Source organism: Danio rerio, chromosome 16 (genome assembly GCF_049306965.1).
Source record: "Danio rerio strain Tuebingen ecotype United States chromosome 16, GRCz12tu, whole genome shotgun sequence".
Taxonomy (NCBI): domain Eukaryota; kingdom Metazoa; phylum Chordata; class Actinopteri; order Cypriniformes; family Danionidae; genus Danio; species Danio rerio.
In genome coordinates this window covers 37,425,544-37,440,000 of record NC_133191.1, presented here as the reverse complement: position 1 = coordinate 37,440,000, position 14,457 = coordinate 37,425,544, and the positions used below count along the sequence as shown (strand labels likewise).

General features: G+C 33.6%; 1 protein-coding gene across 11 annotated transcripts in view; it reads left to right on the top strand.

Annotated features, from left to right (window-relative positions):
• The window catches only part of phactr4b (phosphatase and actin regulator 4b), an 88,013-nt gene extending 76,150 nt beyond the window's left edge, over nt 1-11,863 (top strand). For 10 of the 11 annotated variants that reach the window (XM_009292434.5, XM_005158334.6, XM_068213918.2 and 7 more), the window contains 7 exons: nt 950-1,239; nt 4,665-4,845; nt 7,139-7,194; nt 7,564-7,625; nt 8,842-8,979; nt 9,158-9,234; nt 10,395-11,863. In XM_009292434.5, coding sequence (XP_009290709.1) covers nt 950-1,239; nt 4,665-4,845; nt 7,139-7,194; nt 7,564-7,625; nt 8,842-8,979; nt 9,158-9,234; nt 10,395-10,410 — 820 coding nt within the window. In that variant the 3' untranslated portion in view covers nt 10,411-11,863. 11 annotated transcript variants of the gene reach the window in all.
• Nucleotides 11,864-14,457: the final 2,594 nt, after the last annotated feature.

The following is a 14,457-nucleotide window of genomic DNA, read 5'->3' as shown; positions in this document are numbered from 1 at the left end:
CACTAATCTAAATATCGAAATACATATCAAATCTACTGACCATCAACTGCCACTAAGAGAGGAGAAATTTTAAAAACTTGATTGCTTGAGGGATAAATGACATTTCGATCTATTTCTTACGCATCTATGAACACAATATCAATGACATGATGGTAACAATTCGAAGGAGTATGATAAAGGATGTCTCTCATTATAAACAATCATCTTAGCTTTATTAAATACTCTTTCTTTGTATACACTTTCAATGCTCTTTTATTTTATTCACAACACTTTACTGGCTGTTACCACATACCGGCATCTTGATAATGCTTTAGCTCTGCAAATGTAAATTAGACACAGTCTTATCAAAATAACTTGATTTTTAAGAATGTAAAGTTGAAGTCAGAATTATTCACCCCCCTGTTTATTTCCCCCCCAATTTCTGTTTAACGGAAAGATTTCTTCAACACAATTCTAAACATAATAGTTTTAATAACTCTAATATCTCTAATCACTGATTTATTTTATCTTTGCCATGATGACAGTAAAAAATATTCTAGTAACTAGTTAACTATTCTAGCTACTATTGTAGTAACTAGATGACAGCATTTGTCAAACGTATCATTAGTTTGTTTACCACAGACCTTATTATACTAATTAATTTAAAAAATGCTCTTAAAAAAAAAGGAACACACAACAAATTATTTTTCCAGATTTTGTTCAAAACACCACTTCATACTTCGTTTATCTGGGCCTTTATGTTGTGTATCTAAATGAAACAGCTTTTTAAATGACATAATAATGCATGTCTCAACTTGATGTTTGGGAATTGTTTTTCCTTTGGGCTCCATTTTTTTGATATTTTGTGTCCTTCGATTGTAACTGGATGTAAAAAAGAAAAAGTTTCAGAAATAGTATGTAATTCGTATGGGTTCACTATGAATTCAGTATATATTTTTTATCTGCTCAGGGATGAGGATGATTACTCTGACGAAGAGGAGGAGGAAGAGGATGATGAGGACGACGAAGAACCTCCACCAGATCACCTTCCATCCCCTCAGTCTCAGCCAGAGCTTGAGCCTCGCAGCCGCAGGTGTCTTGTGGGAGAGCTGAGTGTCAGCGTCATCCCTGAAGGAAACAACAGCAGTGAAGAGGAAGAAGATGAGGAAGATCAGCACCCGGAGGAGAGCGACTCAGACGGGCCTGTGCTGTATAAAGACGATGAATCAGATGAAGACGAGGAAGACGATAGCCCACCAAGTATGTGAAAAGCTTTTTCTACTTTAAATAAACTAAAAATAAATGGTTCATTACAAATTGTTAAAAACTATTTACACTACTGGTTAAAAGTTTGGGGTCACAAGGATTTTAAAATGCTTTAAAATAGGCTTCTCCTGCTCACCAAAGCTGCATTTATTTAATCAAAAATACAGGACAAATTGTGCAATTGTGAAATGTTCTTGCACTATGAAATAACTGTTCAAAAGTAGTTTATCACTTAATTTAATAATTTATTGCAGTTATTTAAATTTTTTTAAGTATTTTCAGCTTCATTTCTGAAGTCACAAGATCCTTTATCAATCACTCTAATAAATATTTAACAATTTAATCTTTTTTTTTACATTTAATAATTGCCGTCTTGAACAGAATAATTTACTTTAAAAAAAAAAAACTGACCGGTAGTGTATACAAGCAGAATTCAAACAAGTTAAGTTGAACATTGCTAAATTTATTTAGTTTGTTTAAATTCAGCCCTATATTAATTAATTGCAACCACTTAACTTAATTTTTTTTTTTTTTAATCCAATGACCCTTTTTTTTAGTGCGCCGTGCAGGAATTACATGTATAACTTTGCCACACTGGCATGCTATTTCAAGACGAATATTCAGAGTAACGTTAGCGGTAAACAGTATAGAAAGGCTGTCATTGTTCAAAAATGACCCCATGTGAATATAAAAGCAACTTCAGCTCAATAAAGCAGGTTAGGCGGTATAGCGCTATTTACTGATGTTTTGTTGCTAAAATAAATATAAATCTACATTATAGATGCTGTCAAAGAACCTTATGAAACTGAAAATAATCAAATCATTCTTTCACCGGGAGATTTCAGTGGCTGAACAACACGTCTGTGCATATAAGTCATTCATAACAGAACACAATCTAACATAAGCTTAGCCTGACTAAAATAGTTTCAAAACAGAACATTACCTGTCTAACAGTAATACTTCAGCCATGGTTTTGTCCTTTCTCCAGCATGCTAAAGTAACTCCAATACTGATTCAGGATTTTCAAAAGTTTCAATGAAGCATTTGATTTCTCCCGGTGCGTCTAGTGACCGCGCGGCCGCTTTAAGGGGGGCGAATTATACCCGCGCCTGGCTTTACAGTAATCGGCCCGAGCTCGGCTGTCCTTCGGCGGCTCCGACTAAGCATCTGCGAACGGCCCGCAGCTTGCTCGGAGCGCATGTGTTTGTGATGCAGACGGGCACGCGCTAATGGCGGATCTGGGTGAACAGATGCGCAGAAGTCGGAATCTACATTTGCTGACAAACAGTCTGACCTGCCTATCGGAATTAAGGGAGATGACGGTCCGACTCTATTTAATTGGATGAACATTTTTTAGTTTTATGCTTTACCCAGAATATAAAAATACTTTACTGTAATCATTACTATTGGACTGTGAAGAGACTTTCAACCAGCACTACAAAAAATGTTTCTGAAGACAATCACCTACTGCACTAGAAAACTTTAAAGGGTTTGTCATAGTATTTAGATTGTCATGAACACTCGGAATCTAGATGTTCAAAAGTTTTGTATATATAGAGTTGAAGTCAGAATTATTAGCCCCCCTTTTGAATTTTTTTTTTTTTTTTTAATTTTTAAAAATTTCCTGAATGATGTTTAACAGAGCAAGGAAATTTTCACAGTATGCCTGATAATATTTTTTTTCTTCTGGAGAAAGTCTTATTTGTTTTATTTCGACTCGAATAAAAGATAATTTAAAAAAAAAAAACATTTTAAGGTCAAAATTATTAGCCTCTTTAAGCTAATTTTTTCGATAGTCTACAGAACAAACCATCGTTATACAATAACTTGCCTAATTACCCTAACCTGCCTAGTTAACCTAGTTAAGCCTTTAAATGTCACTTTAAGCTGTATAGAAGTGCCTTGAAAAAGTATCTAGTAAAATATTATTTACTGTCATCATGACAAAGATAAAATAAATCAGTGATTAGAGATGAGTTATTAAGACTTATGATTAGAAATCTGTTAAGAAAAATCTGCTCTCCGTTAAACAGAAATTGGAGGAAAAATATAACATACATATAACATACATACATACATACATACATACATACATGCATGCATGCATGCATGTATGTATGTATGTATGTATGTATGTATGTATATATATATATATATATATATAGATAGATAGATAGATAGATAGATAGATAGATAGATAGATAGATAGATAGATAGATAGATAGATAGATAGATAGATAGATAGATAGATAGATAGATAGATAGATAGATAGATAGATAGATAGATAGATAGATAGATAGATAGATAGATAGATGCATAGATAGATGCATAGATAGATGCATAGATAGATGCATAGATAGATGCATAGATAGATAGATAGATAGATAGATAGATAGATAGATAGATAGATAGATAGATAGATAGATAGATAGATAGATAGATAGATAGATAGATAGATAGATAGATAGATGCATAGATAGATAGATAGATAGATAGATGCATAGATAGATGCATAGATAGATGCATAGATAGATGCATAGATAGATGCATAGATAGATGCATAGATAGATGCATAGATAGATAGATAGATAGATAGATAGATGCATAGATAGATAGATAGATAGATAGATAGATAGATAGATAGATAGATAGATAGATAGATAGATAGATAGATAGATAGATAGATAGATAGATAGATAGATAGATAGATAGATAGATAGATAGATAGATAGATAGATAGATAGAGTGTTTGTATAGCACATTTCTCACAAAAAAAAGTTGTTTATGCTTGTTGATTCTACCAAATCATAAATAAATTCTATACTTAATATAATTTTCATACTTAAAATTGTTTTTGTTATTAGGGAAACTAGAGGGCCTATAAACATTTTGTTTCAAAAAGGCTTGTGATAGACTATTTTACATTAATGCTGATTATGTGTCAACTACTGTGAATCAGTACTTGTGATATAAGTGATATTGTAATATAAGGTATTTTGTGCTCACCAATGTCATTACAAAAAAACATACATGTTTACAAAATTGTACAAAAATCTATTGTTAAAAACTACCATTTAACCATTTGTAATTTAACTAAGTGTTATTTCTGTGATTTAAGACTTTTTAACATTGTTCCTTCATTTTTTTACTGTCACATAATCTTTCGGAAATTGCTTGAATATTTAAATTTATCATAATCAATGCTGAAAACAGGAGTGCTGTTTAATAATTTTGTGGAAACTATTCTTTTTTTCAGGATTCTTTAATAAATAGAACATTCAGAATAACATCCCTGTGTTCAGAGCGGCCTTCTGCTGTCTGTATTAATTTCACAGTTTTTATTTTAGTAGGACTGTACATTCAGACATCTGTCCGTATAAAAGCGAGCCAGATCTTGTGACTGTGTGTGTTGTGGCAGGTGCTCTGGCCAGCAGGGTGAAGAGGAAGGACACGCTGGCGCTGAAACTGAGCAGTCGGCCCTCTGCTCCAGACAGGCAGGCTCCTGAGCGGCAGGCCAAATCGGAGCACTCGGGTCTGTCATGGCAGAGTAAGGAGCAGTGGGAGGCCATCCGAACACAGATCGGGACAGCACTCACACGGTAAAAACTAACTAACTCACATCAATACAGAGTACACTCAAAAACTTCATCTCAACACAGCTGCGAATCACAGGGCATCAAGTTAGTCTGGGGTAACAATTTCCTCCAATTCAACAAAATACAGTTTGTTGTATATTAAAAGTAAAAACACACACAAAGAATTATAGAGTTAAAGGCAAAATATTGGCCCTCCTGTAAAATTTATATATTTTTCTACACATTATTAAACAATAGTTTTAATTACTAATTTCTTTTATATTTGTCATGATGACAGTACATAATATTTCATTAGTTATTTTACAGGATGTTAGTATCCAGCTTAAAATGTAATTTAAAGGCTTAACTGGACAAGATTAATCATAAATTCATTGACAACAGGGGTGAAGTTGGCACCCCAAAAATAAATGATCCCTAAAAGTATGCCATTCCTTTGTGCAATGTGTGTCTGAGATATTAAGGATTATTTATTTGACCGTGTGATGTCACTTTCCAACCCATGTTGCTCAAATCGCTCCAAATCAGCACAGTTCCTTTGTGCTCGGTTTCTGCTGGCTTGTGCCGTTAAAACAAATGCTGTATCTATTTTCCTTGTTTAGGTACAAGCAAAATATTTTTGCAGTTGTGACGTCCCTTTCCACCCCAGTTTCTTTAAATCGCACAAAACTGGAGTCATTCGTTTGTGCTCTATTTGTGTTGGGTTGTGCTGTTAAAATGAACTAGATTTGCTAGCAACATGGGGTGGAAAGTGACATCACACAGTCAAAAAAAATAATGCTTAATATATCAGACACCAAACCAGCACAAACGTTTGCTTTTGCAGCACAAACGAGTAGCATAGTATTGGGGGTTATTTATTTTCATGGGGTGTCAACTTCAGGGAGGTTTGTCCTGTAGTCAATCGAAACAAATCCAAAAGAAAAAATCAATACTTTGAAATGCCTTTTCTCTGTTAAACATGATTTGGGGAATTGTTTAAAAATAAAATATTTTTTTGTTTAAATCACAGAAGTTAATAAATAACAATAATAAATAAAATGTAAATAATATAGATTTTTGGTTTGTTTGATGTGTGATGTCACTTTCCACCCCATGTTGCTCAAATCGCTCCAAATCAGCACAGTTCTTTTGTGCTCGGTTTGTGCTGGTTTGTGCCGTTAAAACAAATGCTGAATCAGTTTTCCTTGTTTAGATATAATGAAAATATTTCGGGGGCCAGGATTTCACTTTCCACCCCAGTTCTTCTAAATCACACAAACCAGGAGTCATTCATTTGTGCTCGATTCGTGGTGGTTTGTGATGTTAAAGTGAACTTGATTTGGATTGATTTGAGCAACATTCAGTGGAAAGAGACGTCACGCCATCAAAAAAACATTTGTTTTTTGGACACAAACTTGGGCTCTACGATTAATCAAAACTGAATTGCAATCGTGCTTTGAAACGTTGCAATTAGCTAAGTGCTATAGGCTGCAATTATAAAAAAAAATAATGATAATAATAATAATAAATTATGTATCGTATAATTTCCCCCACCCAGAGCAAATGCGTGACTTACTATCCAATTGAGTAAGCACACTTTTATTCTGCCCAATCAGCGTGACTGAACTATGTGGAAAGCCCACAATAAAGCAGACAAAAAAGGAAAGCGGGCACAAGTAGGATGATGGCGTCTGCCACTTCAGAAGCATTAATAGACAAATTCTTATCAAAGAAAAATCACATCACAAATCAGTAATATGGGAATATTTTGGTTTCAAAGTCACAGACACCAAACAAAACCAGGTCATTTGTTAGAGCTGTCGCACAATTGTTGCGACAGCACGAGGAATAACAACAACCAGCACCTAAAGAAAGCACCACATGGGGCTATATGAGTGTCTTGCTAAAAAGTCAACTAAAAGTATTGCCAGTGATACTCAGTAATTACAGAATATTGAGCTGAAGATTGACTACAAAATTAAATTGCAAAACTAATCGAAATTGCAAAAATCTGTTAAATCGTAAATAGATATACAGCTGTTTTCCTCAAATCGCACAGCCCTAGCACAAACATAGCACAAGCTAGTGGCATAGTTTTGGGGATTATTTATTTTTATGGGGAGCCAACTTCACAAAGGTTATAACAACTTCACGAAGATAAAACATCAATACTATGAAATGCCTTTTCTTTGTTAAACATGATTTGGGAAATTGTTTAAAAAGAATTGTCTTGTTTTAATCACAGATGTTACTAAATAATAATAATAAATAAAATGTTAATAATATAGATTTCTGGTTTGTTTTTTGTTTTTTGCAGACGATTGAGCCAGAGACCTACTGCTGAGGAATTGGAACAGAGAAACATTCTCCAGCGTAAATTGCCTCTTTATGCTCACTCCAGCATTGTTTTGTCATTTATTTTCCAGCCTCTGATCTGTCCTCTCCTTTTCCTGTTTCATTAGTCACATTTGTTGATTCCCACAATGTTCACTGAATGACTGATTCTGACCCACATCACAGTTTGTTCATAAGAGATTACTGACACTGTCTGCTTTGTTTATTTTTCTCATGTTATCCTATGAATTCTAGTTTGCGACATTTTGTCTGAAAAAAATCCACATTTATTTTGTACTTAGCCTTCATCTTCTCAAAGTTTTTTTTCAAACTGCTCATCATTTTTTATGAATTTGTTTTTCAATCAACCCTATCGGGGTCATAATAATGGTTCTCATTTCCCCTCAGCCAAAAATGAAGCTGACAGACAAGCAGAGGTCCGAGAGATCAAGCGCAGACTCACCAGAAAGGTGCGATTCAGTTGGCTTGCATTACAGCTGGAATAGAATATTCATGTTCATTTTGCAAGAAATAAATTTGACCATTGAAGGAGTGACTAGTCAACATGAGCTCTGCTACCAAAGGAGAAGACGAAGCCATAACATCAAAGCAAATTAAACTTCATCTTTCTCCACCAAAAACACTCAGAATCAAAAAAAAATAATACCTAGATATATGCTGTAGTTTAGGACATGCTGCCGTTGTCTTGCACATTGTCCCACAACAACATTTAAAAAATGTAGAATAGTGAACAATGTTTTATATTTATTTTATTGTCTAGACTTCTAGATTTTTTTAAGTAATGCAATAGTTACTTTTCCTGGTAATGAGTTACTTTTGTAATTATATAACTCAGTTACTATTTGTGAGAAGTAACTAGTAACTATAACTAATTGCTCTTTTTAAGGAAAGTGAAGGCTTAATTGTACTGTAACACCTGTTTATCACTGTTTCCATTCTCCCAAAACTCTTCTGTTGACTTTCTGGTTGTCTGAAGCCCCTCCCTCAGTAATACGCAATGGGTCTAATTGGTCAGCTGCCCTAGTGCATTCATATTCTCTGGTTGGGTTTCCATTCTAACCTTAAGCAAATCTTTTCTAAGTTAAAAAAAAAAAGTTGCCAAATGTGAAAGTACTAAATGTGTTTCCATTAAGTTGCTGGACCAGCTGACTGTAATATTCGTAACCTAGTAGCCAACAATAAAAATGTGAGGTATAATGAAGACATCAAAGAATAATTAGTCACATGGGCATAATGTTCACTATGTCACTTTATATTCTCAAATGCATATCTCGTTATTTGCTTTAACCCACAAGTTTCACACAAGTCCAAAACCACCTTAATCGAAAACTTTCTTGTGTATTTTTATTCAAAATTGTACTCATTTTGCATGTGATACTTTAGAAATGCACACTAGCACAGGGTGATTGAAACCCAGCTACTGACTGCCTAGTACACAGTGAAGAAAACTTCATGCCCAGCATGCTTCACACCCTTGCTTTAGGCCCTAAAGGCAAATTCTGTAAAAGAAAATGTCTCCCTTAGTGTAAAACTAAAAAAAAAAGTTAAAAGCATTAAAAATTTAAAGATGTTGTTTATGCTCAAACAGCTGTATTAAACTCTAAGTAAAGTTCTTAAACTGATAGCATTTGTAGCATGCGTTCATCTGCTTTTCTTCTTTTTCAGTTGAGTCAACGACCGACTGTGGCTGAACTACAGGCCCGAAAGATCTTACGTTTCCACGAGTATGTGGAGGTCACAAGCGCTCAGGATTATGACCGTCGTGCTGACAAACCGTGGACCAAACTCACTCCCGCAGACAAGGTACAAATATTACAAAAACTTTCAGTCTGGCATCTCATTAGCATACCTTGCAAGCACACACACCTATTTGTGTCTATTTAAAGATCTAAAGATATCAGTTTACTTTGATAGTGGTGATTATAAATAGTCTAAAAGCACAATTTTTTTTTTATTTCTTATTTTAACCTGTTTTTTTTAGGCTGCTATTCGTAAAGAGCTCAATGAGTTTAAGAGCTCAGAGATGGAAGTGCATGAGGAAAGCAGAATTTATACAAGGTAAATGTATTGTTACTTACACTGTAAAAAGAGATTGGGAATAAAAATATTAAATAAATGGACTATGTGAATAATTGAAAAAATTAAGTCAACTTCCAAGTAGGCATGGGGCGGTATAAATTTATGACAGTATATAACCTTGGATAAAGCGGTATCACGGTATTGGGATTACTGCTCTAAAATAAGTTCTTTTTAAATGCCTGGGTAAACTTTTTCCCCCACTCAACGCAATATGCTTCATTTTAAGAAACATTGATAATATTTTGGAGCAGTAAACCTGTCGGGCTAAAGTGAACATAAATCATTGACCTCTGCTCTCTTCATTAGTTTCAAAAACACAAAATTCCTAAAAACACACAAAAAATACATAAAAAAAAAACTTACATACAGTTGAAGTCAGAATTATTAGCCCCCCTGTTTATTTTTCCCCAATTTCTGTTTAATGGAGAGAAGATTTTTTTCAACACATTTCTAACCATATAGTTTATAGTACACAAATAGTTTTAATAACTCATTTCTAAAAACTGATTTATTTTATCTTTGCCATGATGACAGTATTTAAAACTTTATTATATATTTTTCAAAACATTTCTATACAGCTTAGTGACACTTAAAGGCTTAACTAGTTTAGGGTTAAACTAGGCAGGTTAGGGTAATTAGGCAAGTCATTGTATAATGATGGTTTGTTCTGTAGACTATCAGAAAAAATATATATAGCTTAAAGGGGCTAATAATTTTGACCTTAAAATGTTTGGTTTTTTATTAAAAACTGCTTTTATTCTAGACGAAATAAAACAAATAAGTCTTTCTCCAGAAGAAAAAATATCAGACACACTGTGAAAGTTTCCTTGCTCTGTTAAACATCATTTGGCCAAATTTAAAGAAGAAAAATGAAATGCAAAGGGGGGCTAATAATTCAGACTTCAACTGTATACCTTGGGAACGGGATAACAGAACATTTTAGCGGTATTAAAACCTTGACTCATCCAGACCAGGGTAAATCTAGAAAAGGTTATCGTTCCATGCCTACTTTTGAAGTTATAACCAGTTTACTCGCTTATTTGTGAGTGGGTAGCTCTTGTGGGTAAACTATTCCTTTAATATTTTAAACTCACAAATTCTTTGTCTTTTTAAACATGTGGCTTTGTCTCATCTTTTAGATTCCATCGTCCTTAATGGCATTTTTTACCCGGAGAATGAAGCACTTAAAGGCCGGTGGATTTTGGGAGGAAATGACTGTGTTTTTTGTGCTAAGGAGCCTCAGTGGTCTCGGAGCTCCTCTCAGACTGCTTTTAATATGAATGTACATCTTCAGACACCTGGAGCATTCAGAAGCAAATCTAAAAACAAAAAAAAATAAAACAAAAAAAAATAGTTGTTTCTCAGTCGTTCACCCATTAGTGTGCGGGACGGGTGACCTCTGGGGGACAGATGCAGTATTTCTCCTGGACTTTAGGGGACCCTTGTGCCAAGACAGAGAGGCGATGAAGGACTTACAGAGGATGTGACGTGTGCCAATGGCAGATATTCCTCTCTCTACTCTCTGAATGGCCTTCTTTTCTGCTTTTACTTCATATGATAAAACTTTATTTCCTTTCAGGGAAGTGTAACAAAGTTAAAAATAATAGTAATAATAATGATAATGTGACAATAATAAATACAGTAATACTACAGTAAGTGTTAGTTACTGAGCATAGCAGGGCAGACGGAAGAACTGCAAGACTAAGGCCTGAGCCTGGACTTTAATTGTGTATTTGTGTATGTTTGTATAGGCTGCTGTAATTTTTCCCTTAGTTGGAGCGTTTTAAATATTAGAAACTTTAAGGCACAAGTTGTTGTTTTTTTTTTTTTTTTTTGTATTGCATAACTTTGGCGTTGGCCATCTTTATTCAGGACAGGGTAACAGATCCCCCCCCCTACTCTAGGGTCCTCTCTGTTTGAGAAGTCATGAAGGAGAATAGAAGAATATGGGATGAATTTTAGTTAGAATGTAAGCGTTTTGCATATCACAATATTGATTTACAGCAAAACTGTGATCTGGTATGTTTTGTTTTTTATCATATCACCTTCTGTAAAAGTGAGGTCCAGCTATTTCAGTTTTAAGAGGCGTCCGGGTGATGTTTACAGAATGTTTTATTTCTAAATAAAAAGGATTTCCTGATTATTTATTACCCATTTAAAAGGAGGAAGGATTCATTCTGGGCACGCACTGATATCATTCTTAAAAATAATGAAGTTTTGTTGACGGAGGTTAATGCGGCAGGAACTGTTTTTTGTTTTTTGCAATAATTTTATGCTTTTGTTTTTCGGCCAGTAGGATAATAGGAAATGCTCTGCTGTACAGATCCATTCTGTAGATGAAACTGACTGTTTGTGTATATCTTGTCTTCCTTTTATTTTGAGAAATATTTTAAATATATTGAAACTCATATAGGTTACTATTTTTTTAAGCACAAAATGATTAGTGTATTATTCGACACTACAAGAATGGGAGCAGAATGTTCCACTGTAATGTAGCGTTGTATATTCTTGCCTTTTAATTATATGTGAACTTTTAGAAACTGACAGTACATTTGCTGTTTAGATGTAAACACCTCTGAATCAAATAAATTAAAACGCTTACCAATAATGTTTGCGTCGCTTTCGTTTTTATTGCTCATAGAAATGTATTCTTATGACACTAACATTTCCTGTTCATTTATTAAAAGGTATTATGAGGTTTCATAGTTTATTTATTTATTTATTTATTTTTATCACATACTACTGAGATTTAAAATAGTGCCACAGTTCTTTTATTGAGGTAAAGTTGGTTTTATATGCACACATTCAGGCTTCTCTTTAATAATATAATTTCAGCAAAGTGTAGTCATTGGAAATTCTAAACAGTGAACTCATATCAGCAGCCAATAACTATCAAAGTACAGCATTGTTCACAGTCAATTAAATGGTGCTAATGTTGTTTTGAAGTCATACTTGCATATCATTTTAGTCTGAATGCAGGGTAAACAATATAGGGAGTTGTCACTGAATAAATGTGCAAATATAAACCCAACTTGACCTCAATAGTTCATTTGGGGTTAATAAAAAAGTTGATCAAGGACAGATTACTTTGTATGTAATAGTTTTTCCAAATTGTAAGGATTCACTGTACATGCAATTATGGAAATATCACAATTGTAGAATTGAATTTTTTAAATGAACATATAAATGACTTATGGGGAAAAAACATAGAAATCCAGATAAGTTTTAATGGTACAGTTTAATGGTTTGTACTATATTTCTTTGTTGTTTTTGTTGTTGTTCAGATCTTTTTTATTAACATTTTGATCAATAAAACAACAATTTTAAAATTTTTTGAAAAACCGATGAGACGATTTATCTTTTTCTCCAACAGAGCCCACTGCACCATTTCTATACACTGTATTATGCATATTTTTTATCTGCTTTACATCATGTCATGATGTACCGTATACATAAATACAAGTATGGGTTAGTAGGTTAGGGTAATTAGGCAAGTAATTTTATAACTGTGGTTTGTTCTGTAGACTATCGAAAACAATATAAAGTTTAAAGGGGCTAATGATTTTGACCATAAAAGGTTTTTTTCTAAAAATTTAAAATGCTTTTTTTCTAATAAAACAAAAGACTTTTTCCAGAAGACAAAATAGTATTAGATATACTGTGCAAATTTCTTGCTGTGAAAATTTCTTGATCATTTGGAAAATAAATAAATAAATAAAATTTAAAAAAAGGTGTAAAGAGGGCTAATAATTCTGACTTCAATTGTAAAACCACACACAAGTCACACTAGGCTTAGTAAATATATTAAAAAAAGAAAATAATAAAGATATAATTTAAAATGGAGGGAAGAAAAAGTTAGAAACAAATGAACAACTTTTGGATCAATTTGCTCTATATATGTATTAAAAAATAAGATTACATTTTTGACTGCAACCTTTGGTAGAGCACCAAATCTTTTCCATTGGAAGATACTAAGATGCCGAATCCAATGATTGCAAGGGTCAATTGATACATGCAAAATATTTGAAACTATTTGTACTATAATTTGATTGTATTCCATTACCTATTGTATACCCTGGTGAAAAATCCAGCTTAAACCAGCCTAGGCTGGTTGGCTGGTTGACCAGCCTGGTTTTAGAGGGGTTTTGGCCATTTCAAGGTTTTCAGCTATTTCCAGCCTGGTCTTAGTTGGTCAGGCTGGAAAATGACCAGCCAAATCCATCTAAAACCAGCTTGACTAGCCTGGTTTAAGCTGGATATAGCTGGTTTTGGCTGGACTCCCAGCTTGGCTAGGCTGGTCAAGCTGGTTTTAGCTGGTCATCTCTCAGCCTGACCAGCTAAGATCAGGCTGGAAATGACTGGAAACCAGCCTGGAAGTGGCCAAAACCCCTCTAAAACCAGCCTGGTCGACCAGCTAAAACCAGCTAGATTTTTCAGCAGGGTATAGAGGCTGTTATAGTTTCCATTATAATTATTTATCATTATAACCAATAAAACTGCTACAAATTTATGGGTTTCTATGTTTTTTTTATTTATTTATAATTTTTTTTTATTATTAAAGGATGTTAAAGCTCTTTGTAAAAGAGCAGTTTACACCATCCCAGCTGGGAATTAAAGGTCTAAATACTTTTTAACCACATTTGTTCTGCATTTCATGTGTCTGCAACTTCCAAGAAAGAAAAAAAAAAGATGATTAGCAACAAATGTACAAGGATGAGGTTTCACAGTTTCGTTTTAAGGAAATGTCAGAAATGGGTAATAATCCTCATTTCAATCATGACAGAATCTACTTATTTTTCATTTGTGTCTTGTACACTTAAAAAAATACTTTTGCTGTTTGTTCTAACCACAAAAATGAGTTGAAACAAGACACAATAAGGTACAACTTAACTGTTTTAAGTTCAAACTACTTGTATAAAAAAAAGATTAAGCGAACCTAATAAATTTGTGTTGGGACAACATGGAGTGGTGGAACCCAGCATTTATTACAGTGTATAAAATATAGAAAAAAGGCAGCCATCAAATAAAACTAAATTATTTTTGTATAGATAACATCACGCGTAATTTAAAAAAAAAGGTTTTTCTTTGATTCAGCTTTTTCTTTTATTTATTTATTTATTCATTTATTTATTTATTTATTTTTTAAGTTTTTGTCTGAGATTGCCAGGTATGTATCTGAGGAGGGGTTTTTTTTCGTGACAA